Source organism: Lonchura striata, chromosome 11 (assembly GCF_050655825.1).
Source record: "Lonchura striata isolate lonStrDom1 chromosome 11, ASM5065582v1, whole genome shotgun sequence".
NCBI classification, from domain to species: Eukaryota; Metazoa; Chordata; class Aves; order Passeriformes; family Estrildidae; genus Lonchura; species Lonchura striata.
In genome coordinates, this window is record NC_140713.1 from 18,212,939 (window position 1) to 18,237,583 (window position 24,645).

A 24,645-nucleotide genomic window follows, 5' to 3' on the forward strand; every position below is an offset into this window, starting at 1 on the left:
AAGTGTGCGGGCCGGCTGACGTGTGAGCTGGGTTGATATTGTTTGGAAACAATGTAGAGAAGGCTTTTCACTCAGTTGCTTGTGCGTGTCTGTACGCACCCAGCATGAATCAGAGTGCTTTGTGTGCGGCTTTTGTGCACTCAGACAGAGCCCCGTGGGCTGTGGGCATCTTTGCATGGTCCCTCTGAATCCCAGGGCTGTGCTGTCTGTAGCAGAGCAGTGCCCATCCCTCTTTCTCTTTATTAGAAGTTATTGCATGATCGTTTCAGTGGGCATAATTTACCTGCAGCTAGAAGTTGCTGTGGGGTCTGAATGCTGCAGACTGACTGGATGTATGTGCAGGGCTAGTGGTACCTCTCAGTCTTCAGGACTTCTCTCAGATGTTGTGGACAGCACAGGAAGGGGCTGCTCTCCTGGATTGTTCTAAGGTTTGCTGGGTTGCTGCCCCGCAGGTGACTGAGACCTGCTGGCACAGCACTCCCAGCCTCCAGAGATGGATCTGATCTTAGATTTGTCAGCAGAAATCCAGAGTGTGCTAAATAAGTTGCCTTCTACAAATGTTATTGCTAACTTCTCCCCAAAAGTTTCAGAACACAGACCTGCTGAAACCTTGTTTTCTGCTGTATTTCCTTTCTGATTATGTATCAGATAGAACTTTGCAGATTATCTTTTTGAGGGAAAAATATCCCTTCCAGGTGATAAATTATTGATGTTTCTTCTTTCTTAGCCTTTGATGAAACAAGGAAGGGTTGTGAATGCTGATCTGTGGGAAGCTGGAAAGGATCCTGGTGTTTGCAGCCTGAAAGTGTGATTTTTTTTTTTTTTTGGTAGAAGGCTGTTTGGCACAGTTTGAGAAGTAATTTTACTGAAGGGGTGCTATGATTCCCTACTCTGGGAATGTGCTTGGAGAAGTGCAGAGTAGAACTTAGCACCAAAGGGGAAAAAAAGACATTTGCTGTATCCTTACTGTAGCATACTTACTGTAAACAGAGACATAGGTCCCTGTTCCATGATGCTGCCAGCAGTTCTGCACTGGTCAGAACATGGTTTTGCCCCCCAGCACCTTGGAGCAAAAGAGATTTTGCTGTGGTTTGTAATAAAGTCCCTGGGACTTAACATGCACTATTCTCTCTCCACATCTGTGCAGAGATTGTCTTTCCTTTTCTGGGGATGGTCTGCACAACATTCCCAAATAACAGTTTTGATCTTGTTACTGATGCAAGTTCTCAGCATGATGAAAGGAGATCCAAAAGGCATGGGAGAGGAATATTTACTGTGCTGTTTTAGTGGAAGCCACTGTTGTCTGGCTTCAGCATTGTCTGATAGCAGCTGTCTCATCTCTCTTTCTCCTTCCTCAGTTATGCCTGTGAAGTCGTGCCCCTAGACAGACATCTAGTCTGATTTGTTCTCCTATTTCAGGGGTGTCCTTTTTCATGCACAGCCTGAAGCACTTGGGGGAATGAGCCTCAAGGAAAATCGATCCTCTGGCGGAGTTCATGCAAGGTTAATGTGTGAAATCTCTCCCCTCTCCTTCCTGCGAGGTTTTTTCTGGAGAAATCTTCTTGCAAGGTTAAAAAGCATTTAGTGTTTACTTTCCTATCAAAGTGTATTCATGCATTAAAAAGTTTCTGTTTTGCCTTGGAGATAGCCCTCTTGTACAAACAAGAAGTCCTGAACACTTAAATCTGATCTGTTACAGATCAGATTTTTCTGTCTTGCATAATTAGTGATTTGGAAACTGTTCTGTCTTATGAATTCTTCAGCAAATCACTACAAGCTCTACTGGTGCTAGATATATTTTTTGCTATGTTTCACCAAAAACTGTATTTTCAAATGGGCAGCACAGCAGTGCCTGTAGCCCTGGCAAGCTCTGCGGCAGGAGGTAAAAGCTAAATAGTGGTTAGCACCAGCACTCAGTGCTCCTTTCTGGTTGCACAACATAGGTGTGAGACTCATTTGTGCCTCAGTGTTACAGGGCAGCAGCAGTGAATTAATTAGGTTTTTGTCATGTGCTAAATCCAAGCACAATTTGCAGTTGAAGGTGAGAGGTTCTTGGGTTAAGACGTTTTTGAGCACCTGTCCCAGCACCTCAGGCAATGCTTTAGTGCAGTATGAGGTGTGTGATATGTTTGTGACATGTGCAGAGAGGCAAAGCCTTGATTCATCTGGGGTCCTTCTCCCTCCTGCTGTGCTGGCCAAATTCCACTCAAGGACACAGCAGGAAGAAGAGACTGAGGGAGCCAGCCAGTGTGTAGTATATGTTGGGATGTAGGGTATTTGCCCTTCATGTGTCTTCCCTGATCCAAGGAGTGCCAGCATGTTCTGCCACTGCATGTACGCAGGGGGTAATTCCTGACATGCTGAAACCACCTTCAGCCTTGATTGTCAGAGCACCTCTGTGTGAAAATTCCTCGATGTCCTTGGCTGCCATGAGCATAAATTGATAGTAACCTGAAAGATTTGGGCCTCTGTCAGGTGTATTCAAGTCTCCTGCAGGATCACCACAATGGGAGCCAGTCAGTCATGGCAGGGAAGCAGCATTTCCACCCAGCAGGTTTAGGGATTTCCCAGCTCGCATTGCAGCTGAGGTGCGAGGGGAATGTGTGTTCATAAGGTGTGAGATCTGATGGCAGCAGAGATTTCCCTTCAGCTGGGCCCAGCCTTGTGCATGTGTGCAGTGCAAAGTTTGGGTTCTCTTTTCCCCTCTAATCATTGGATAGAAGCTGCACAGGGTGACAGATTTTCTGAATTTTTGTGTGCTGGCATCCATCTGGATGCTCGGATCCTCCTGGAGACTGGAATTCCCTTTAGTCACGGGAGTTAAATAGATCTGTTCAAGCAATCTGGTCATGAAGCTCCCCTCAGTGTACAGATGGAACTGAAGCTCACAATGGCTCAATCTGCATATCAAAGCCCTGGACATATGGACGGGGTTCTCCCAAGCACCCGCTGCCTCTGAGGAGGCTCTTCCTGCTGCTCTGCTGCTGCTCTGCAGGGCCTTGCACCCTCTAAGTACATCTTGGTGTGCTCTTAAAACAAGGAGTTGTTTCCAGCATTGTCAGTTCCCCTGTGGAGGAGAGACCCAGTAAATGTGCTGGGTGTCTAGATCCTGTTTCGGCTCCATATCTCCCAGGGCACAAGCACCCAAAGTGCAGTGCAGAGAGATCCCAACACACCATGCAGCAGTTAAGCAGAGTTTGGCTCAGCTTGTCACAAGGGAAAGGATGTGAAATGAAGACTACAGAGAAAGCACCCATTTTCTCCATGCAGCCCCAAGGGCATACTGGAGGTTTTGCAATCCCCAGCATGGAGCATGAAGAATCTCATTAAAAGGGAGCCAGGGCAGAGGAGAGACACCCACCACAGTCCAGTCTGTCCACACTTGCCTGTGGGGTGCTATTACAGTGGGGTGTGTGAACAGCGTGACGATGTGACTGTCGGGACAGATGTAAAAGCAAAGCATGCAAAAAACCTTTGGAGGTGACATTAGTCTCTGAATGGGGTAATTTGTTGCTGTTGTGCAAGTTGCCAGCTCCAGCTTTGGTGACTCACACATCTCACTGTTGCTTGATCTTGAGCTTGGCTGGTAACATGAGGCTCTTGGCTCATTGGTGAACAAAGCTGCTGGGAAAATGGGCAGTGCCTCAAATGTGAAGAGGCTGGTTTGCAGCAAAGGCAAACATTGAAGTTTCTGGTTTTTACTGGGAGTGAACTTGGCCCCTGGTCTTCTGGAGCTGGGAGCTTTTAAATGTTGAGAAAATCTCTATGGTGAGATAGAAAAGTAGAGGGAGAATAATCAGTGCAGAATCTACCCAAAGCTGCGGTCATGAGAAACTCTGGAGCTTTGAGGAAAGCAAATCTGCCACTTGCTGCCCAGCTACCTAGGGAGTAATTTTACACATACATACACAAGTAAATATACACATGCATGTCACACATATGTACGCGTGTGTCTGTACATAGATATATGGTGAAACTGGCCCAGGCTGCTCTTGTGGAATCTGAGTTGCTTTGAAGCAGGGGTTATTGTAGCTGCTTGTGATTCATCAGGTGAGTCACCCTGCTTCTAATGGACACCCCTGGGTGCTGCCTGGCAGTGGCAGCAGTTAGAGAAAACAGGGGCAAGCACGCGTCCTGCACGACAGCTTCAGCACAACGAGCCACATTTGCCCTTTGGGTCCTCGTGCTGTCGTCAAGAGAGCAGAAATCATGTGCAATCTTATTTTAGCCAATTATATTTGCCTGTAATTAGGCTCTCCTGGATTTGTCATGCCTGGCTGCCCAGAGGGCAAACAGAGGGATTTTTGAGCTCTGTTGAAGAGTGCTGCTGCAAAAGGATGTCCAAGCACATTGCTCTAATGAGCAGCCTTTGATGGTACATGGACTGTGGCATGCCCAGACCAACCCTGACAGGTGCTGCTTCCTTGACCCCTTGTTGTTTTTTCCTGCCCAGCTGTGGGTATCTGCCTGTTCTCCTTTCTTATGCTTAAATCCAAGGAGTTTCTAGTTTGTGCTCATCTCTCATCCTTTGCCCTCCCACAGTGTTTGTACAGCAGCTGGCACTTGGTAACTGGAAGAAATGCAAATACAGGATTTAAAGTTTATTTTCCTTAGCAGCTAGTTTTAGGCAAACTAAAGATTTCAGTGGTCTGTTTTCCTGGGAGGAGGGGAAACTCTCTGAGCTACACAGCAACTCAGGAATAGTTTAGCTGTACATTTCAAGAGCATGAGTCTTTTTCTTTGTCTTTAAAGCTGAGGTTTTACCAGCTACATCCCATATAGGACACAGTTTTGATTAGTTTGGTTTGTGCTGCTAATGAGTCACAGACAGGGCTGCAAATGCAGTTTGGAAAAGTTGTCTGCTACAGAAGGGTAGGAGAGTAACAGTGAACCTCTGCATAGAGAAGGGATTGCTTCTAACTTGGTGGCTTCGCTGAAATGCTTATGCTCTGAAATTACATGGTTTCTTGTGTCTGAGTGGAACTGCCGGCTCATAGAGCCACAGACCTTGGTAGAAGTGAGCAGGGGCTTTGGCTCTTAGAGATGTGGAAAAAGCGTCACAATGTCTAGGAGGGATCAGAGCTCTTATAGCTCTGTAGCTCTTACATGTTGGGTAGCAGTTTACTTTGCATTTTACTTGAATTTGGGGTCAGCTGGAATGCTTTCTCTCCCTGTTTTTTTGCACTGTGAAGGGATATCTGGCTTGTGCCCAGTCAGGGTGTTCTCTGCACACTTCAGTAGCTCTCGTGTGAAGCGTGGCCCCTTCCCCCTCTGCCTTGTCTCTGGTTACCAGGCCCCCCAATCTGGTATTTAGGCTAGCAACATTTGCTTGTGAATAATCAGAGCTGAGATGATGCACTGAAGCAGGGGCCCTGCCTCAGTCTGGCTGTAGGGGATAATGTACAGCACAGAGCTGGGCACAGCTAGGGTATGGACTCTCTCGGACAGATGGGAAGGTAGGATGAAGTCTATTTTTAATCAACAGATAGACTTGCCAAGGGAACACCTGCAGATCCTGAAGTCTTGCTCTTTCCCTGCTCCTTTCTTCATGGATGCCGTTAGTATTGGTAGATGGGAGCCTGAGGAAAGCCTAAAGGAGATCCAGCTAAGTGTGTGGTGAGCTGACCACTTTCTGCTAAAGCTGCTGGGTCTCTTGAGTTAGGCTTGTCACCATTTGCCAGCTGTCACCATTTGCCAGTTCTTACGGTAAGTAAGGTAAGCCTGGGTAATTTTGCTTTCAGTATATTTTGATGTAAAATAGCTTTTTAATCGTGGTACTTCTAAACTGTCAGCATATTAGGCAATCTCCAGCCATGGGTCTCTGCTAACATTGTGCATGCAGCAGCCTGTGACAAGGGACATACCAGTGTTATATTTAGGAGTCACTTCTCAAATCAACCTGAAGCCATGTTGGACTTCAGAGGGAATAAGCCCAAGTGAGCATCTGTAATGACAGTAGCATTTTCTTGCAATAAAGCTGCATTTACTTAGGCATGGTGTTCTGGCATGTCCCTGTCACTCTTTACTCCTGTGCTGGGAGTGCTGCAATTGGTGTCAGAGCTCCACTTGGGTCAGTACTAAGGCCATGGGAGGCCAGCAGAGCAGGGCAGCTGCAGGACTCAGTGCCTGTGTGACACCCTGCATAGCTGTTGGGAAGTGCTTTGTTTAGTGCAGAGTAGTACCTGTGATGCTTTTAATTTTTCTGGCTGCACAAGTTTTGCATCTTCTGCTGCAAGCTAACCTCATTTTGCTCTTAAAGCTCACAGCTGAAGTTAAGGGCATTTGAAATGAGCACAGTGGTGGTGAGAGGAGGTCTGGTTAAATGGAAGGCTGTGTAGTTGTTTCTTTCCACAGAGACCTACAGTCAGTTGTGGCTCACTGAGAAACAGCAGAATGGAGCATAGCCTGGATGCGGGAGCTGCACCAAGCTGGATCAGGGCTTGTTTATGTCCGTTTCTTTTTTGCTGTCCTTGTCAGTGTTTTCAGCTGTTGTGCTGCTTCCCCCTCTCTGAGCTGTAGAGAGCAAGGGAGGTGGGTGCTTCCAATCCTAGGACATCACCACAGAAGAATGAGAAACTTGGTCTATCTTGTTTCTGTGCTTCTGTTACCATACCCACAAGCATGATTCTATCCCTGCCTGTATTGTTGCTCCCACCGGGGTTTTGGCTTTCCATCACCCTTGTCTCAAGATGCACTGTGCAGGCACTTGAGATTCCAAAGGAAACCTCACAGCAGAGTTAGTTACCCACCCAGGTGCATTTTTTTTCTGCAGAAAGTTGATCTGCCTACCTCTGCCTATTCAGACACTCAGTTTCCTATTTGTAAAGAAATTGTAGTTACTGTCATCATCTCCCCACAGGAATGGATTAAGGAGGTTTGGATAAAGACAGGCCCTCTGAAATTGCCCCTTCTGGCATATGTGTGAGATATACACTATCTGCTCCCTCTTTTGCTACCAGAAGGTGTCTTAGAGGTCACTTAACCTTGAGTATGCAAGGAATCTGACAGGTTTGTGATCGGTTTGGGTTGGAGAGGTGTAATTTCTGAGTGGTGGCTCAGGTGAGGATCCAGGACCCCTGGAAGGCTTTCAGTGCTGGCAGTGTGCCCTGAGCCAGGGCTGAGCAACTTCTCTGGGCCTGTGTTTGCAGATGGTACTTAAGTGGTGCCAAAACCAACAGACTCCAGGAGCTCCTGTCCTCAATGTGCTGCAAGCCTTGTCCATGGTGAAATGATCAGAAGACCAGCAGAGGATGATGGGTGAGGGTTGCATAATCCAATGAAGTCCCTGGCTTTTCCTTATAGCATGGTAGGTCCTGAGAGCCCTGGGCAGCCTGGCAGGACCAACCTGTTGCTGATGCCTGTTGCAGGATAGGTCAGTCCTTCATATGCAGGAAGCACATTTGTCTTTAATCCTTTAATTGAGAGGTTCAGTAACAACTTGCCTATAAAGATCAAAAGCTGAGGTACAGGCTTTTTCCTGCCTGGTTTCAGACGTGGTTGGGAAGATTTCAGCTTCCCTGTGCACAGGTGCCTCCTTTCATCTAAGCAGCTCTTGCAGCTCTGCAGAGAAACTGTAGGGCTGCCTGCTCCCCAAAAGTCCCTCATCCAGAGGGCTGTATCCTGGCTTGGCTGAGTGTTACTTGTAGCCTTACTGGGGGACAGGTGGCAGCAATACCCCTGCCTGCATGAGGATGGGGGCACACTTGGTCCTGGGAGAGGATTGCCATTTATGTGCAGAATGGGGCAGTTGAAGCGGATGATGTGAGTGAATAAAGCCTTGGTGGTCACTTAGCATGTTACCAAGCAAAGCTGCAGGATGTGGAGGGCTGCTCCATTGTGCAGGGAACAAAGCTGAGCTATTTGCTGGCCTGCGACAGGCAGTGCTGATGGAAGCAAATGCCATTGAGATTGAAAGTAATTTCTGCTCAGCCGTGGTGTCCTTGCCAGGAACGGACAGAGACCATATGAAGATGAGAGGTGGTGGGGCTGCTGTCCTGTGTGCTTTGCAGCCCTGATCCCTCCTCACAGTAATGACATGCAGATCTGAAGAGTTTCCAAAGAGAAAAGTCTCTTTTCTCTCCTATCTGTGCATGGAAATGAATACCCCAGCCTTAGATAAGGCCTTCACAGGGAATTTGCCTTCCTGACTGGTTACTGTAGAGTCCAGGCAGGCCTGCTGAATGTCCCTCTCCTGCACGTTGCTTTCAGCACCCTCTTTGACAGCCCTGTGTGTCTTTTGAGCTCAGCTTTTCCCATCACTGAGCAAAAGGCAGCCAGCATGCAGCCTTCAGTGGGAATCACCCATTGACCTCCACAGCCAGAAAGGTGAGATGTGCCCTTTCTTAGCCCAGACGGATGGCCAGCCCTTGCTCTGGGTAAAGCTGTCAGGGGTTGGTGTTGGTTTGCGTACAGCTGGAGGGGGCAGCTCAAAACCCCACAGCAGAATAGGCCATCTGTCACTGCTGTGTAGATCTGCTGGGCTTGGGGATTCACCTTGCCTTGAAGTGCTTTCACCTCCAGGAAATAGAAGAACCTCTGCATTGCTGCATTGAGGATAGATGTGGATTCCTGCCAGAATCTGACAGTGTTCAGAATCCACACCGCACAGCCTCTGCCTCTGCACACCCCCCCTGGCCGCCAGCAGTGGGCAAGTCTGGAGCATAACACCTGGATCAAGAGGGAGGCAGGTCAGGGGCCTGTTGCAGCTCTAGGCAGGGTGATGAGAGGAAAGGGGACTGCTGCTCTTTGGATTGTCCCGTGCTGCAGTTGCATGGTGCTGAGAAGGGTTTTCCCTGAGCAGCTGCTGGTGTTTCTGAAGCAGCTCCTTGCTGCGCATGAGTAATGGTGCTGGCTGCATGCACACCATGCAGCTGCAGCTCAGAAGAGAATGTGGATGGCTGTGGGAGCTCCAGTGGAATCTGGCCCTAGAGTGACTCTGCTCAGGCTGCAGGCTGTGCTGGCACTCTGCTCTTCTACAAACAGCAGCATTTGGCTGTCAAAGCCATCCCCATCCAGGGACTGAGCATCATGTGAATTAAATACCTTCTGCACTGCCTGTCTCTGTCACCAACAGAGAGTGAGCCTGGCACCTGATCTGTTTGACCACCATGTCCCTGATGGGGATGTGATGTCTGCTTGCATAAAGCTTGGGTAGATTTCTTTGATGTCTAAAGGTGCATAAAAGTAAGTGATTTAAGCTCTCTGAGTGAAGGTTGCTACAGTGAGGCTGCTCAGGAAATGGAAAATGGAAAAACCAGTCACTTTGTTCCTGGCACTAATAACGAGTGTTGTTTCTCTGCAGGTACACAGGGCCTGACAGGTCAAGTGGTAGAGATGGCCTGGCTCACTTACAGGCATCCGGTGGTGTTTCTGCACATCCACTGATGTTGGGTAGTTGGCAGAAGATGGGGCAGGCAGCCTTGTCCAGGGTGTTTTCCCTACCTTGTGTATCTGATTTCAACAAATAACCTTGTGTGTTCACTGATGACTAATAAAGTTCTTTAGCCAGGCCTACAGCAGCTAGTCACATCTTATTTATCCTATCATTAAATCTTACCATCTCTGCTTTATAGAGAAAATGGTGGCTTATGAGCCTAAGTCAGATGTTTGCTTTTCTTATGGTTTTGATTGATGACAGGTCTTGGTGCTGAGCCCCATTCTTTCCATGGTGATAAGACACTCACTCTTCCCTTGTATTTGTCCCACTGGACCACATTTGTCCCACTCTCTTGGTTGACTGATGCAGCAGAACTGTATTAGCAAGGCCAGCATATGCGCCACTGCTAGAGTTAAGCCCCATGAAGCTGCATCCAGCATTCCTGAAGTATTAGAAATAAACTGCTGAGCTCAGTATTTGACTAACGAGCACAAGCATGTAGTGCAGTGGCAAGCAGAGCCAGGTAGGCAGAACACAGCACACCACACAAGCTGCCAGCAGGCAGAGAAAATGCACAAGCTGCATGGTCTCAGATTCTTCCTTGCTGCAAGGATGGGTCAGAGCATTTGGGGTGATCCATAGAGCCCAGCTGTGGCTTCTTTGTGCTATCAGCTCCAGGAAAACAGTGTAGGGAGCAGCAGTCCTATTGCCTGCAGCTTAACTGGTGCCCCTTGACCTTGTCCTGCTTGATAGTGGTGAAAGTGGCTGGGCAAAAGAGGAGAGAGTTACAGGTTTTATACTGAGCAGACCCACACTGAGGTGTGAATTCCTGCAGTCTTAGCAGCAGCTTTCCCTGCCCCCCCCCCTGCCCAGAGAGGACAAACATGCCCAGCAGTGTGGGCACCAGCTCACAGGGACCTGGAGGGGAGGTGGGGCTGTGGCAGAGCAGCCAGCACAGCTGAAGCCCTTTGCATAAGGGGCTGTTTGTTTTACTGAATTGTTAAGCCCCATTGACAATAGCAGCACCCCCCGCCACTCTCTACACTCAAGGAACTGTGGTGGCCAGACACTGATCCTTTCTCTTATCTTGAGGCACTGAATTAGGGTTGTTCTTCACTGTGTCCCTCTGACTGGCTGTTGCTTTTTGTTCTCGCTCTGTAGGCGTACGAGTGGGCCTTGGAAGGGATGCGACACCTTGCCTGTATCAGCATGGAGGACTGCAGCTCCGCCGAGCACTGTGCAGATGTCATCAAGTGCCTGGAGAGTTACAAGGGGCAGCATCCAGACATCAGTGCTGCCCGGTTCCAGGAGATGAAGGAGCTGGCCTGTGAGCTGAAGAGTGACAAGGGGCTCAAGCAGTGGAAATTTGCATGGTCTAAATGCCAGGAGACCAAGCTGGTTTTTGAAAAGAAACTCGAAGCAGCCTTGAGAACGAGGAAGTCTCTACAGTCAGACCGCAACCCATCTGTCGGGGAGCAGCCCCAGGCTGGCAGTGAGACTGGCACTCTGTCCCACCGGAGGCACTCTGAGGGGGCCACCTCCAGGTCCCACTGGGACAGGACTCAGAGCGCATCTCATGGCTACAACAGGTCCAACAGCTCTCTGGAGTGGACTAGGGAGAAAGCTCCCTCGCCCTCCCTGAGCTGCCCTGGTGATGTCGATGCTGGGGAAGTATTTGTCTACCAAGCTGCTCTCAGCCCTGGTTCTCACTCAAGCAGAGTTTCTTTTGCCAGCAGGGCTTGTAAGTCTCCAACGCTGCCTGAAGAAAAGACAAATCTGGAGAGCATATTAGAAACCGCAGAGGTGAAGTCTTGTACATCCACTCCAGTCCCTGGGAAGCTGCCTCCCAGGAAGGTCCTCCGGAAGGCCCAAAGCTTTGACCTGCCTTATGGTGAGAGTCTGTGGTCCAGCTGCCAGAGGAGCGAGCCGGCCAGATACGGCAACACTGGTGTCTTCATTAAGGGGCTGGAGGTGAGCAGCACTGAGCTGGTGGACAGGACGTTCGCTCTGCGGCAGCCAGCTGTGAGCAGCTGGGCTGCAGACTGCCTGCTGGAGGGACAGAGGGGCTGCCTCTCCGGGTTGGAAGCCAAGAGCTGGGGCAGGTAAGTGTCTGACATTTGGAGTTCCCTTTCTCAGGGTGGTGAGAAGGCAGCCAGCAGAGGTTAGAGGAGCTCTGTAGTGCTGGTTACTGTGGCACTGGTTACAGGACAGATGGAGATGTAGCTCCAGCTTCCCTGCGTACGTGTATGTGATGCTGAGCAAGCCCAGAGGGATGTTCTCACATAATCTGACACCTTCCTTGGTGGGGTGACAGAGAAGTGGGATTTGTGGCCCTTCCCTCACAGTATGATTACTCTAGGAGGGGAAAGTTCAGTTCCCAGACAGGAGAAGGGGTTTCTGAATATTGCTTCCATTGGAGGGTGAGGGATTACAGAAACAATATTCAGTGACCTAGCAAAGCCAGGAGTACAGGTGCAGTGGGAGGCCAGAAACACAGGGCATCATCCCCCACACTTTCGGGAGTGCTGTAACCAGACTGTTAGGGAGGCACATCCAGCACCTTGTGACAGCAGCTTCATAAGTAAGAGGGTGTTTTTATTTGTGCTTTGGGGCTGAAATCTCTGGGTGTCCAACAGCTGGCATTTGTGCTGTTTTCCTCCTCTATCCTTGAGAATCTCAACTTTGTTGTTATACTACAATGTGTACCTATGTTTTGGAGAACCCAGGGGTATGAGCTGTTGTTGACAAAGGGTCTCCAGGCAGGTCTTTCAGTTGCTCTCACTGGAAAAGATTAAAATATAAGTAAAAAAATTAATGGCAGAGATGAGGAAAGAGTGCTGGATGCTGGGGGATCACAGTTACTACTCTTGAGTGAAATGGCTGGGGACAGTGATATCTTCCAGAAGGGGGCTCTTATATCCCTGGAATACCCAGAAAAGCTCATGGCAGGAAATGCACACCAGCAGATAGCAGGGTGACCACTTTGCTTCACAAGGGAGCAATGCAGCAGGCCTCCTGTGTCCGTGGGTGCTGAGACAGTCCTACTGCTCTGTTCTCTGAACAGCAGAGTTGACTTGATGGAAAGCTGAAGTGCAGGGGAGGCAGGGACACATTAGATTAGTTATGTTTGGTGCTACACTGCCTCACAGTGGAAACCTTGAGTACATAAGAGGCATCCTTTGAGGTAGGTGAGAGCAACCCATGCTAGGAACTGCTGTTCACTGATGAAGTGTTAGGACACTTCAGGTTTACTCTCTCGCTTGTACTAGGACAAGCCCAACTTTACTAGGACAAGCCAAACAGCACCGAGGTCTAGAGCTATTGTTCTCCCAGGGTTAACATTGCTTCCCACAGTCTCTAGTCATCAGGCCAACTCCTCACAGAAGTTACTGTGACTTCTGCAGTCACTGTTGTTTCAGGAGAGCAGCCATCTGCAGAGCACCCCACTGTGTTCAGAGCAGGGGCTGGGTGGGCCCTGGCATGTCCTGCTGAGTTTGGGTCAGGTCACAGCCAGCCTTGGGCACTCCCTTCTTGAATCCTTAGAATCACAGAATATCCTGAGCTGAAAGGGAGACCCAAAAGAATAATTGATCCCACTTCTGACTGCATTGGACTACCCAAGAATCACACTGTGTGCTTGAGAGCCTTGTCCAAATGCTTCTTGAGCTCTGACAGGCTTGGTGCCATGACTGCTTCCCTGGGGAGCCTGTTCCAGTGCCTAACCACCCTGTCTCTGGGTGAAGGACCTTCTCCTCAGCCTAAACCTCCCCTGACACAGCTTCATGCTATTATTCCCCTGAGTCCTGTCAGTGCTCAGGGTCAGTTGTGTATCTGAGCTTGGACTGTGCCAAGGTTCATTTCATTTCTGTGTTAGGTGTTAGAGCTTCTGTAGCGATAGTCCAGTGCTTTGCAGGCACTCTGGCTGCTGTAGCCCTGCTGCAGCCTGGGTCCCTTCAAGGCTGGGTGCCTCCTGTTGCAGCAAACTGCGGCACATCATCGATGAGATGGTGACCACGGAGCGGGAGTACGTGCGGTCGCTGCGCTACATCATCGACAGCTACTTCCCCGAGATGGAGCGCCTCGACCTCCCCCAGGACCTGCGTGGGAAGCGCAGCGTCATTTTTGGAAACCTGGAGAAACTCTATGACTTCCACAGCCAATACTTCCTTCGAGAGCTTGAGAGCTGCTGCAACCACCCACTGAGGGTCAGCCACTGCTTCCTGCGACATGTGAGGCATCAGCACCTTGCCCCTGGGGTCGGGCTCTTCCAGACATGAGCTTGGTTTCTGTGCCTTTCATGTTGTGCTTTGCTGCCAAGAGACACTGCCAGGGAAATAAAATGTCTGCTCCTTGACGCCCATCTGTTTATCCAGGGACATCCCTTACGTGTTTTCTGTCTGTGGTGTCAGAGGTAATGACTAGAGTGAGCAGAGAGGTACAGACCAACTCTGGGAGAAAAGGGCTGCTGGGCAGATGCACAGGGACATAGGTCTTAAGGTCAGCTGCTCCATGCATTTTTGCTGTGTGGTGTGAATCATACCAGGTGACTACTGGGGTATGGAAGAGGCTAGAGATAGCAGAATAATGACTCAAAATGACCTAGCTACTCTGGGAGTAGGAAGACAAGAACATTCCCTGTCTCTTAGTGAGCTTAAAACAAAGTTACTCCTGACATCAGAGGAGGCTCTGGTGCAGCATGAGAGAGGCAGAAGTACTAGAGTAACCTACCAGGGTTGTGGCTGTCACCATGTCCTGGGTGCATGGGTCTCACTTGAGGGTGGATCTCTTCTGCAGAAAGACCAGTTTGGAATGTATGCGCTGTATAGCAAGAACAAGCCGAAGTCAGACTCGCTGCTGGCCAGCCATGGGAATACCTTCTTCAAGGTGAGTTCCACTGCCTGTATCAGGATTGCTCAGTGTGTTTGGTCACTGCTCTGTTTAAGCAAAGCCGGCTTACCTGCCTGAGGCAGGCTCGGTGCTGCCTTTGCTTCCCTGGCACAACTCTCTGCACAGCTGTATGAAAGGAACAAAGCAGAAGTGCAGTGAGGGCTTGGGAAAGAAACCCAGCATACAGCAGCATTGGTCCTGTGGCCTTATATTTCCCAAGGAGTACTCATTTTCCCTGAGTACCCCAGTCAAAAGGTGTCAGTGCTTGCCTGGAGGCACAGGGTTCTCCTTGGGGAAGCTGCTGCCTTCACTCTGCTGCGTTTCTCAGTTCAAGCAGGTGCAGCTGGGGGATAAGATGGACCTGGCCTCCTACCTGCTGAAGCCCATCCAGCGGATGAGCAAATATGCCCTGCTCCTGAAGGACCTGATCAAGGAGTGCAGCGAGGCACAAGAGCAGGAGCTGGGCTATCTCCGTGCTGCTGAGGAAATGGTGAAGTTTCAGCTCCGGCATGGAAATGACCTGCTGGCCATGGATGCCATCCGTGACTGTGACGTACGTTCCAATGTCTTCCTCTGTCCAGGGGAGCAGAGCCACACTTATTCCCCTTCTCTAGACTTGGGGTCTTTGGATTGTACAGTGAGCCTCCCCTCAGGTTCCCCCAGTGATCAGAGTTCTGTCTGCCAGTACAGCATAGCAGGACTGCTGAGGCATGGGGCAAGGGAGCAGTGGGGCCTGGAGGTCTCCTTGATTTCCTAGAGCAGACAGCCTGGGTGCTGCTGCCTGAGCTGGGTGAGCTGTTCATCATAAACATGCTACCAGTTGCTTAGCAGTGATGGGAAGCAGCCTTGCAGCCCTTGCAGATGGCATTCTGCAGGCTGCTTTGGACCTTTCATCTCTTGAGCTGTCAAAAGAGGGTCAGGCAGATGGCAAGAAGGAATTCAAACTGATGGCAATGCCAAGAGTAGGGCAAAATCAACTAGGTGGGACTTGGAGAGGCATGCAAAGTGCAGCACTGGAGAAGGAGAAACCCCAGGGCTCAGGGTGGAGTTGGCTCAGGAAGAACTGAGGAGCTGGCCTTCTGACCCAGATGGGCTCCTCTCAGTGGATGGAACTCATTTCCTCCCCAAGACAAAGCTCTGGCTGCTGCCTGCAGTTGCCCCTCCAGAGGTTTGTCACAGATCTGCACAGGGAGACAGAAGAGGGTCATCTGTGGGTTATGTGTAGGGGAAAGGTCCAGCTCTCCCCTGAGCTTGGCGCCAGTTGTTTCAGCCTGATGTGGTCCCCAGCAATGCCATGCAGCCTGAGTTCTTCAAGAGCCCTCTTAAGATGTCAGGTAGCTGCCACTTCTTCACCACCTGGGCTACAGCCATATGGGACCATATTCTCCAAGTCCAGATCTAGGGCAGCCTGGGTCATGCTGGTGGAGTCTTAGGATGTCCTCTCGTGTCCAGGTAAACCTGAAGGAGCAGGGGCAGCTGGTGCGGCAGGACGAGTTCACCATCTGGCTGGGCCGCAGGAAGTGCCAGAGACACGTGTTCCTCTTTGAGGACCTCATCCTCTTCAGCAAGCCCAAGAGGATCGAGGGTGGCTTTGATGTGTATATCTACAAGCGCTCCTTCAAGGTAAGGGCAGCCCTGCAGCTCCCTCTTGTGTGAGAGGTGTCCATGGCTGGTTTCCCCATGGCACATGCCTCTGAAATGGGAAGCAGGAGCACCTTCAGCAGAAAAGTTGCTCCCACCACTTCTAAGCCTCCTCCAAACCATGCAGTGAAGCCAGAAGGGAATACTTCACTCATTAATGTCTAGGTCCTCTGTGCTGTGAGATGTAGGACCAGCATTTTCTGAGGGTTGTGGAGTATGGGGAAAAGGCAGTGTGTATGTGGCAGGGAAGTGGTGGTAATTCTGGATGGAGCACTAGGAATTACCTGAGCTGTCTCTGCTCACCTGTGTCCAGGACATACCTGTTGCTTTCCAGACCCTCAAGCTCCTTCCTTTTAGGTCTGCCAAGCTGGGGATACCTCTAGCACAAGGTTCAAGCAGCTTACTCCTTTTGCTCCTGGTGCAGTGTGGTTTATGCTTTGTTTTTCCTTTTCCTCACAGACTGCAGACATTGGTCTGACGGAGAACTCTGGAGACAGCGGCCTGCGCTTTGAGATCTGGTTCCGAAGGCGGAAATCCAGTGACACCTACATCCTCCAGGCCAGCTCAGCTGAGACTAAGCAGGCCTGGACCAGTGACATTGCCAAAATCCTGTGGCAGCAGGCAGCCCGCAATAAAGGTGTGATTCCTTCCTGGAATTCCTTCTGTGCCGCAAAAGGTGCGGGAGCCCTGTTCAGCTCATGCTGTCCTGAGTAGGTTTGGATCCTGTTACCAGGCAGCTCTGTGCAGCAAGCAGCTCTGTGCCAGCATGCAGCCTGAGGAGCATGTGCTGGGCTTGGCTGGGCATGTCCCTTCCCTGCCCCTCATCCCCAGGGAACTCGACTGGTCCAAGCTCTGTGTGACTGTAGACACCTGCCTGTTCTCCGTGAACAGAAGATCCACGCTCAGGGTTCCCTGTCCTGTGGGCACAGGCTGTGACCCTGAAAGACTTGTTGGTCTCCCTGTGATCTAGGCCACTTCTAGAGCTCACTACTGAATCATGCTAAGTCCCTCCTGTCCCCCACAGACTTCCCGCTTGGCAGGACTCTAGTAGGTGGCATGGCACTGAGCTACGTGGCTGGAGCAGGGCATGATTGCTTGTTCCTGGAGATTCCACAGCGCTGGGGAGGGGAGCAAGGGGAGAAAAGATCTATCTAATCTCAGCAGTTCAGAAACAGCCCAGCCCAGGAGTGCTCTAACCTGTGGCTGAATAAAGCCTGTGGGGAGGGTTGGGTTGGGTCAGCCTCACAATGTGGCTGTGGGTCTCTTCCTCTCCAGAAATCCGTATGCAGGAGATGGTCTCCATGGGTGTGGGTAACAAGCCGTTCCTGGATATCAAACCGAGCGAGGCAGCTATTAATGACCGTGCTATCGATTACATCATGAAAGGCAGAGGTAGGTGCCAGCTGTGCCTTCCCCCTTGGTTCATGTGAGTGAGGCAGGACTGGTTCTCAGGGATTTTTTGGTATGTTTTCTGACAGGTGCCAGGACCAGAGCCTCAATTGCAGTGTCTCTGTTTGACCATTCCAATCCCTTCAAGAGAACACAGACGCAGCTCTCCACCAGCAGCACCCCCTCTGCCTACGCCCCTTCCTCCTCCTCCTCCTTGCTGGGGCCCCTCAACCTCCACATGTACCTGGACCAGGCTCTGCTGCCAGGAGTCCTGGCCCCCAGACGCCCCTTTGACATCGGCACTTGCATCGAGGAAGATGAGCTGGAGCACGAGACGAGCAGCCAGCCCTCAATGAGTATGTACAGCCCCGCTGCTCTGCAGTACCTGGGATGTGTGGGCTCATCCCTGCACCTTTTTCTGTGCTGTGTGGTCAGACCAGGCTGGCTGGGGTCATGGCAGTTCCTGTCTCCTACCCAGACCAGGGCATGAGGGCCCTACCTTTCTAAGCCAGCTCTGTCTCAGGTTCCATGAGGGGAGTTAGCTCAAATACAGGGGTTCTAAAGTACCTGCTGAGCTGCAGCCATACCCATGGCAAGCTTGGTGCTGTGTATTGATACTTTTATGGTCTCGGGGACTTGTGTCCCTGCTCCTCTGGTATGAAGTGCTCTGTTCTTTGCCTTCACCATCTTGGCCCCATCACCCTTTGCCTTCCCTTGTGTCAACTTCGTTGTCCAGCCCATACCAGCATCATTATAACTCTTCTTCCTTGTGTTGGTTTGTTGTCTGTGGCCTTAAAGAGGCCCAGACAGGAGTGTGGCTGATCTGTGGGCTTGTGTGGCCAGTGCCTTTGCAGACAGGTACATTAACAAGCGTATGTGGCATGGGTTATATGCAGACCAAAGTTGTGGTTATCAGAGTGACCTTCCTCTCTTTCCCCAGCAACAGAGAGCTCAGAGTCATCACACTGCATGTCAGCCACTGGCTCCAGCGGCTCCGACAGTGGCTGTGTCTCCAGCGTCCCACAAGAAAGCTTCTGTGAAGACATGGGCTCGCCCCCCTATATGCCTGTAGGCCCACAACACAGCTCTGCCATGGAGGGCAGACCCAGGTTCACAAACAGCCAATACATTTCTGCAGTAAGTGCAAACAGCCAAAACACTCTCTTCACTTTGCCTGCTCCTGTAACTGCCTCCCCAGTTGAAGCCACTGCCTCTCACAGGGGGACCGAGGATGCTGCTTTTGGGCTTGGGGTGACCGTGGGGAAGTGACATTTCCTCTTGCAGAGACTTGCATCCTCTGGGGCGGGTGGGAGCCCTCTGGTGCAGGAGCCACCCCTGCAGTGGCCAAGATCCCTGAGGAGATGAGCTGGAAAAGACCTGCAGTGCTGGAGGCTGCTGCACAAGGAGAAGATGTTACACAAAGAGGAGCTATAATGCTGCCATGGGCTGGGGTACATCAATAACCTCCTGGAATGGCTGGAGCTCTGCTGCACATGCTGCCAAGCTCCTTTCTTGGGAGGTTTGGGCCTTTTTGGGGGAATGATGAGATGGAGGAATGGGAGCCTGTTGCTCTGAGATGTCAGTGTGATCCTGAGAGTTCTCAGCTGCTTCCTTTCCCACTAGATCCTGTCCTGATGCTGTTGTCATCTAACCCCGTACTAACGCTGGCTTCTCTCTTCTGCAGAAAGCAGGCCAGGTCACCATAAGTCCCTCAAGAATAGTGTGAGCCCCTCGGCCCCGCCTCAGGAAGTGGAGTTGTTGTAAGTAGCCCCTGCAGGGGATTTTCCAGCAGTTCTGAGTGCTGGTCAGGTTTGTCAGTAGCTCTGAGTCAGGGGAACCTCATGCTCACTCCTCTGTGAGTTTTCCCCAAGCATTCCTGACTAGTGTCTGAGGCTCTGATTCATCTGGTTACAGAGGAGCAGCTCCCATGGAGCCACACTTTGAACAGCTGGTCTGCTGCTTTCTGCCTTGCAGAAGCAAAAAAAGCAAAATCAGGTTCAGGTAGTAAAGGCTTGACCTCCTCCTTAGTGTTCAGATGAGCTGCTTTCCTCTGAATGCTGCCCACCTGTCTAACCACTAATCTGTTCCTTGTGGCTCTTTGCCAAAACCCTGCTCATAGTCCCTCTGAACTGCCTTGAGGAATCAGTATTCTCCCCAGGGTAGATTTATCCCACAGTTTTCTTTGAACTTCCAAAGGAAATGGTACTTCACCAAGCAGAGGAGCCTGCTAGGTTATGGTCAGGATGTCCTGAGGGAGCTGCCAGATGTTGCTCTAGTATTCAGTGATTTTGGGAGGATGTCTTGTCTGTGAGGATCTGTTGATCCAAGGAGGATGAGCCCTGACAGGACTTGCAGCCAAGCAGGACTCCTGCTCGTGGCTGGCAACTCTTCATATGTCATGTCAGGACCCACTCAAACCAGCCTGCTCTTGTCTCAGCCTTTTCCTCTCTGTCCTTAGGGCTGAGCCTCCCTTCTCACAGAGAGCAGAGGGGTACAAGCATGAGAGAGTCAGGATTAGGGCATGAATGGCCAAGGCACAAGGTGGTGAATGGCTCGTGGGTTTGGCACTGTGGGGTGTGACAGCACGCCGGCCAGTGACTCATGACCTGCAGGTGCAGGAGTTCAGAACCAGCTGTACAGAACCAGCCAAGGTTCAGATTTAAGATCCCGAGCCCCTTCTGGAGGGTGACAGATGAGACTTTTGAAGTGGCCACAGAAGCGGTAGGGACAGCAGCACATAACCTTTGGGTGAGTTCTGAAGCACAGAAGCAGATCTCCACATGGGGGAAGAGCTGTGCTTCTCCTGCAAGACTTTTCCACTAAAACATTCTTTCCCCACTAAAATTTACCTCTGGCAAACAGTGGATTTCAAGTGTTTTGTGAAGTCACTGCTGGCCAGGACAGAGGGACCTGTGGGATCCTGCCACATCACAGGAGTGCAGCTGGTCTAACCCATTGCACGGTGCTGTGTTCCAGGTTTGATTGCCATTTCAAACTCACTGAAGACCCCAGGCCTCTGACCAGCAGAAGGACACAGTCTTCATCCATGAAGATGTTTTTTGCCCATTATCAGGCTCTTTAGAACAGCCCAAAACCTGACCTCTGCCTGAGGCGAAGTCCCAGGAAGGCTTCTGTCAACTAAATGTAGTAGCTTTGGTGTTGGATGGGACCTTGGGCATTTAAAACTCATTAGCCCTATATTTATAAGTAACTTAGCAGTTTGGGAAAAAAAAAAAGTATTATTTTTAAAGCTATGAGTTGTACAGATTTTTATTACAAGTGACTCTGTTACTATTTGTTGTGTAAGCTGCACATTTTATAAAGTTTTTGGAAGGGCATGAAGAGAAATTGAGGTATTTAAAAAAAGTAGTCTAACTTTCTGTTTCGGGGTTATAGTGACCTGAAGCTCAAGATTTAACGTCCTTCCTTATGTTCTAAATATGTCTATCGTAGCAATAATTTATTTCCTTGGCTTAATTACTTTCATTCTAATAAAAGCAATTTCATTGCTATGAATTGTTTCTTCAGATGGTTCTTCCAGTGCCTTGGTGCTGAGCTAATCTCTCATAACCATCTGTCAGCTCTGCCACTCTGCCTGTGCCACCTCTGCTCTGACTGCCAGCTCCACCTGTAAATCCTCAGTGCATTCACCAGAGAAGGGGGAGATGCCCAGGCAGAAACTCCTCCGATGCCAGTGGGGAGGCTGACACAGAGAGAGGGGCTGTGGAGCAGCCAGCAGAGCTGTCAGTAGGAGTGAGGAAGAGGGAGCTGTGTGGTGGAGCTCAGGAGGCACCAAAGTTCCTGGCTCTAATTTTAGCCACTTGCCCCTGTAGCTGCTATCCCAGTGCAAGTTTCTCTCTTGCCCTGCTGGCTCAGGTTCCAGTTGCTTAGTTCAGGCTCCATTGTGCTTTGTCCTGGCTGTGCCCCTGGTCTTGGAGTGACAGGGACTGGCTCCTTGCTTCATCTCTGACTCAGCCCCTCTTCTGGTACTTCAGTCCCACTGTGGTGGCTTGTTTGAGGAGCTTTGGATGGTGCTGGCATTCGAGACCAACAGGTTTTGAGTGTAATGAGTTGATTATAATGCTGAACCTTAAGTGCACGTTGTTTGAAGCAGCACAATGTGACTGGAGGACAAACGAGCCTTGTCTTCCAAGGTGGCTTTTTCATGAGTAACATCCAGGGTCACTGTGTGGCTGTGACACCCTCCCTCTGTTATTGGACAAAATGAAAATTAGCATTTCTGGAAACAGTGGTTACTTGGCTGCCAAGCTCCTGTTTACTCCTGGTTTATGCAGGGCTGTAAATCAGGCTCCTGCAGGTGTGAGAGAAGTGTTACATTTGGCCTGAGGAAGAAGATGGAGTAGTAATTTATTTAACTGCAATTCTCTCCCCTTGGCAGGCTGGGGTGCTACACCCCACAGTGACCCTGGAGACAGTGTTCCTTCAAGTTTGGAAATTCCTGTACTGTATGTAAAACACTTGTTTATTTTTAATAAGCTGGATGTTTTTAAACCTTGTTCTTTTTTCAGACAGCAAAGAAAACACATTTGACACCTTTGTACAAAATTGCGTGGGAAACAGTTATACAGAGAATATTTTACAAGTTACTATTTTGAGATAATTGCTGGGTTAATGCAAGATATCTGGGCTGTCAAGGCAGCAATAGTTCATGTCACAAGAGGGAGAGAAGTTACTAATGCAACAAGAGGAACATGAAATGTCTGGAATTTCTCAGTTTCAAAGGTTTCTAAATTGCTGGAAAAACCTTTAGTATTGTTTACCTGACACTCTTTTTTCAGGGTTTGATTGATTTGTCTAATAAAGGTTATTTTCTTTATATGAATCTTACTTGCATTGTGTCATGATTTCAGCATGGGAACTGGGCTGCAGGAGAGAGGGAGCACTGAGAGGAGCAGCTGTCCCTGGGGTGTCTAAGCACCCCCTAAGAGTATTTGGGACAGGTTGAAGTAACAATTCTCTGACCAAACCTAACCCAGCAGGTTATTGGGGTGAGGCTGATGGTGCTTGTCATTTTAAACATTGAAAAGTACACAAACAGTTTTTACCCCTGTTGCATATCTGGCACCCAAACAATGAGAACAAAAAATATTTGGTTTTATTGGCATAAGTAGAAATCTTTCCATTGCCAACCTTGACTTCCACAGAGTGAACTGCATGTCAGAAATCCCAGATTAGATGATGCATTTTTGAGAGGGTGCAACCAAAATAAACGAGCTCCTAAACCAGAGATGTTTCCCTGAAATCTTGGTCAGAATTTGAATTTTCAATACTTTTCCCAGCCTTTCTACAAGGTAAGTGACATTCTCTGTCCCTTCTTTCTCTTTTTTTTTTTCTCCCCCTTTAACCAGGGATAGGTAAAGTCTGATACTGAAAAGCAGAAATCCCACTCTGTGACACTCATGGCACACCTCACATGGAGAATTCATCGTGGCATTTTGGGTAGATGGGTCCAGTGGGCTGTTTGGAAATCCACCCTTCCCAGGAGCACCATTACCTCTGCTAGGGATGGCCGTGGTGCTTGGCCCTACCCACTTGGTACTCCCAACATCCAGACATAGCTTGACCATGCAGGTGTTAGAATTGTAAAATCCTGGAATGGGTTGGAAGAAACCTTAAAGACCATCTCATTCAGCCCCTCTGCCACGGGCAGTGCCACCTTCACTAGACCAGGTCGCTCCAAGCCCTGGAGCATCCCTGGCCTGGCTTTGGACACCCACAGGAATGAGGAATGCAAGAATTCCAGTTTGGTGGGATGTGGGATATTCACAGGACACTGGTGTTCTAAGCCATCTCAGTTTCTGGTGAGATTTTATAGACCTAATAGATTGCTGTGCCTGTGGAAGGAGTGTGCCCTCTCCTGTGAGCTCCCTGAGTTCTCCTGGCCACTGCAGTTTTGGAAAGCATTTTTCAGCCTTAGAGCAGGGACACCAGCAGAGGGGGCAGATGGAGTGGTTTTCAGCTGGACTCATCTGACTTTGCTGATCCTGCCCTAAAAAACCCACAAAAATCTGAAGAGAGATGCAATTTTCTCTTTTGTTAAAGATATGTGCAGACGTTGCACAAATCTGTGCTCACAGACTGGTTTGGGTGGGAAAGGGCTTTAAAAATCACCTTGTTCCAGCCCCCTGCCATGGACAGGGAATAGAATAGATCAGGTGCTCCAAGCCCAGTCCAGCCTGGCCTGGAACACTTCCAGGGATGGGGAATGCAGGAATTCTAGTTCAGTGGGATGTGTTCCTGGCCATACCCCAACAGGACCGTGGTAAATGTCATGGTGCATTAATTCAGTAATAACTACTGAATTTGATGCTCTTCCTCTCCCAGCCTTTGGAGAGAGAGCATCTTTAAACACTGCCTAAAAAGAAAGAAACAAACAAAAAAAAAGATTATGTTAAATGCTAGATGTTTAATGTTTGACATTAGAAATATCAAGTGGTATAACATTTTTGATACAATTCCATTCAAAAAAAAAAGGAAATTGGAAATCAGAAGAAACTCAGAATTTAGATAAAACTTGGAGGAAGTGCAGATATTAATGTTTGAAAATAGACTTTTCATCCAGCCAGGATGTACAGACTCACCAGACTCACTCTTCACTGGCACAAGACAAAATTACACTTTAATTAAAATAAAAAATACTTGCAGCTGTATAGAGAATTAAATCTTTGTGAGAGATACCCATTTAGGATTTTCATTTATGCTGATACAGAGTGTAGGGGAAGAGCTGTCACTTTCCTGTTGCACATGGCAGTAAATTCAGTGGTTTCCCATTAGCATTAATTTATTTTCAGGCCAACTGAACATCCTCACAGGGCAGTAGAAAGGGCAATACTGCCTTTTCCAGATTAAAACATTTGTATTCAATAAGATGGGCAGTATAAAATTGTCCTTAAACACAACAGCTGCTTTCTTTAATTGTAGTTAATTAAAAATTAAACCATAAAAGAGCTCTTACGGAAAGGTCAAGCATGAAATCTGAACAGTTTCTGTGCTCACCAACCAAGGGCAGAGGAGTTGAATGTGACTTTATTTGGATACTTATGAGGAGCACTGATCAAAATTTCACACAAACTGTGATGTCCTGCAAACAATATTATCTAAGAATGAAAAATGTATAGGAACATATAAATATAGAAACATATAAAACAGAATATCCCACTTTGCCTGCAAGAGAGGCTTCAGCTGCAGAATTAGTGCTCATAGAATAAATTCAACAGAGCTGAGAAAAGGTAACTTTGAGGTCTGTGTGTGAAAATGAAGGAAAACACTGAGGGAAAGAACAAACCTGTAAATTCTAGAACAGCCTGATGTCTGGAATGGTTTTAGGCCAT

The 24,645-nt window shown here is 49.2% G+C and overlaps 1 protein-coding gene across 8 annotated transcripts in view; it reads left to right on the forward strand.

Annotated features, from left to right (window-relative positions):
- The window catches only part of PLEKHG4 (pleckstrin homology and RhoGEF domain containing G4), a 97,529-nt gene extending 75,393 nt beyond the window's left edge, over nucleotides 1-22,136 (forward strand). Inside the window, exons 14-24 of one of the 8 annotated variants that reach the window (XM_085589741.1) lie at nucleotides 10,538-11,478; nucleotides 13,356-13,581; nucleotides 14,171-14,260; nucleotides 14,592-14,816; nucleotides 15,716-15,886; nucleotides 16,364-16,580; nucleotides 17,180-17,296; nucleotides 17,383-17,649; nucleotides 18,234-18,430; nucleotides 18,978-19,053; nucleotides 20,270-22,136. In XM_085589741.1, the coding sequence (XP_085445867.1) occupies nucleotides 10,538-11,478; nucleotides 13,356-13,581; nucleotides 14,171-14,260; nucleotides 14,592-14,816; nucleotides 15,716-15,886; nucleotides 16,364-16,580; nucleotides 17,180-17,296; nucleotides 17,383-17,649; nucleotides 18,234-18,430; nucleotides 18,978-19,019 (2,493 nt within the window). In that variant the 3' untranslated portion in view covers nucleotides 19,020-19,053; nucleotides 20,270-22,136. Of the gene's footprint in view, nucleotides 1-10,537; nucleotides 11,479-13,355; nucleotides 13,606-14,170; nucleotides 14,261-14,591; nucleotides 14,817-15,715; nucleotides 15,887-16,363; nucleotides 16,581-17,179; nucleotides 17,297-17,382; nucleotides 17,650-18,233; nucleotides 18,708-18,977; nucleotides 19,054-20,269 lie in introns of those variants that run through there. The other 7 variants (XM_085589740.1, XM_085589743.1, XM_085589742.1 and 4 more) reach the window with 7 other exon arrangements.
- Nucleotides 22,137-24,645: the final 2,509 nt, after the last annotated feature.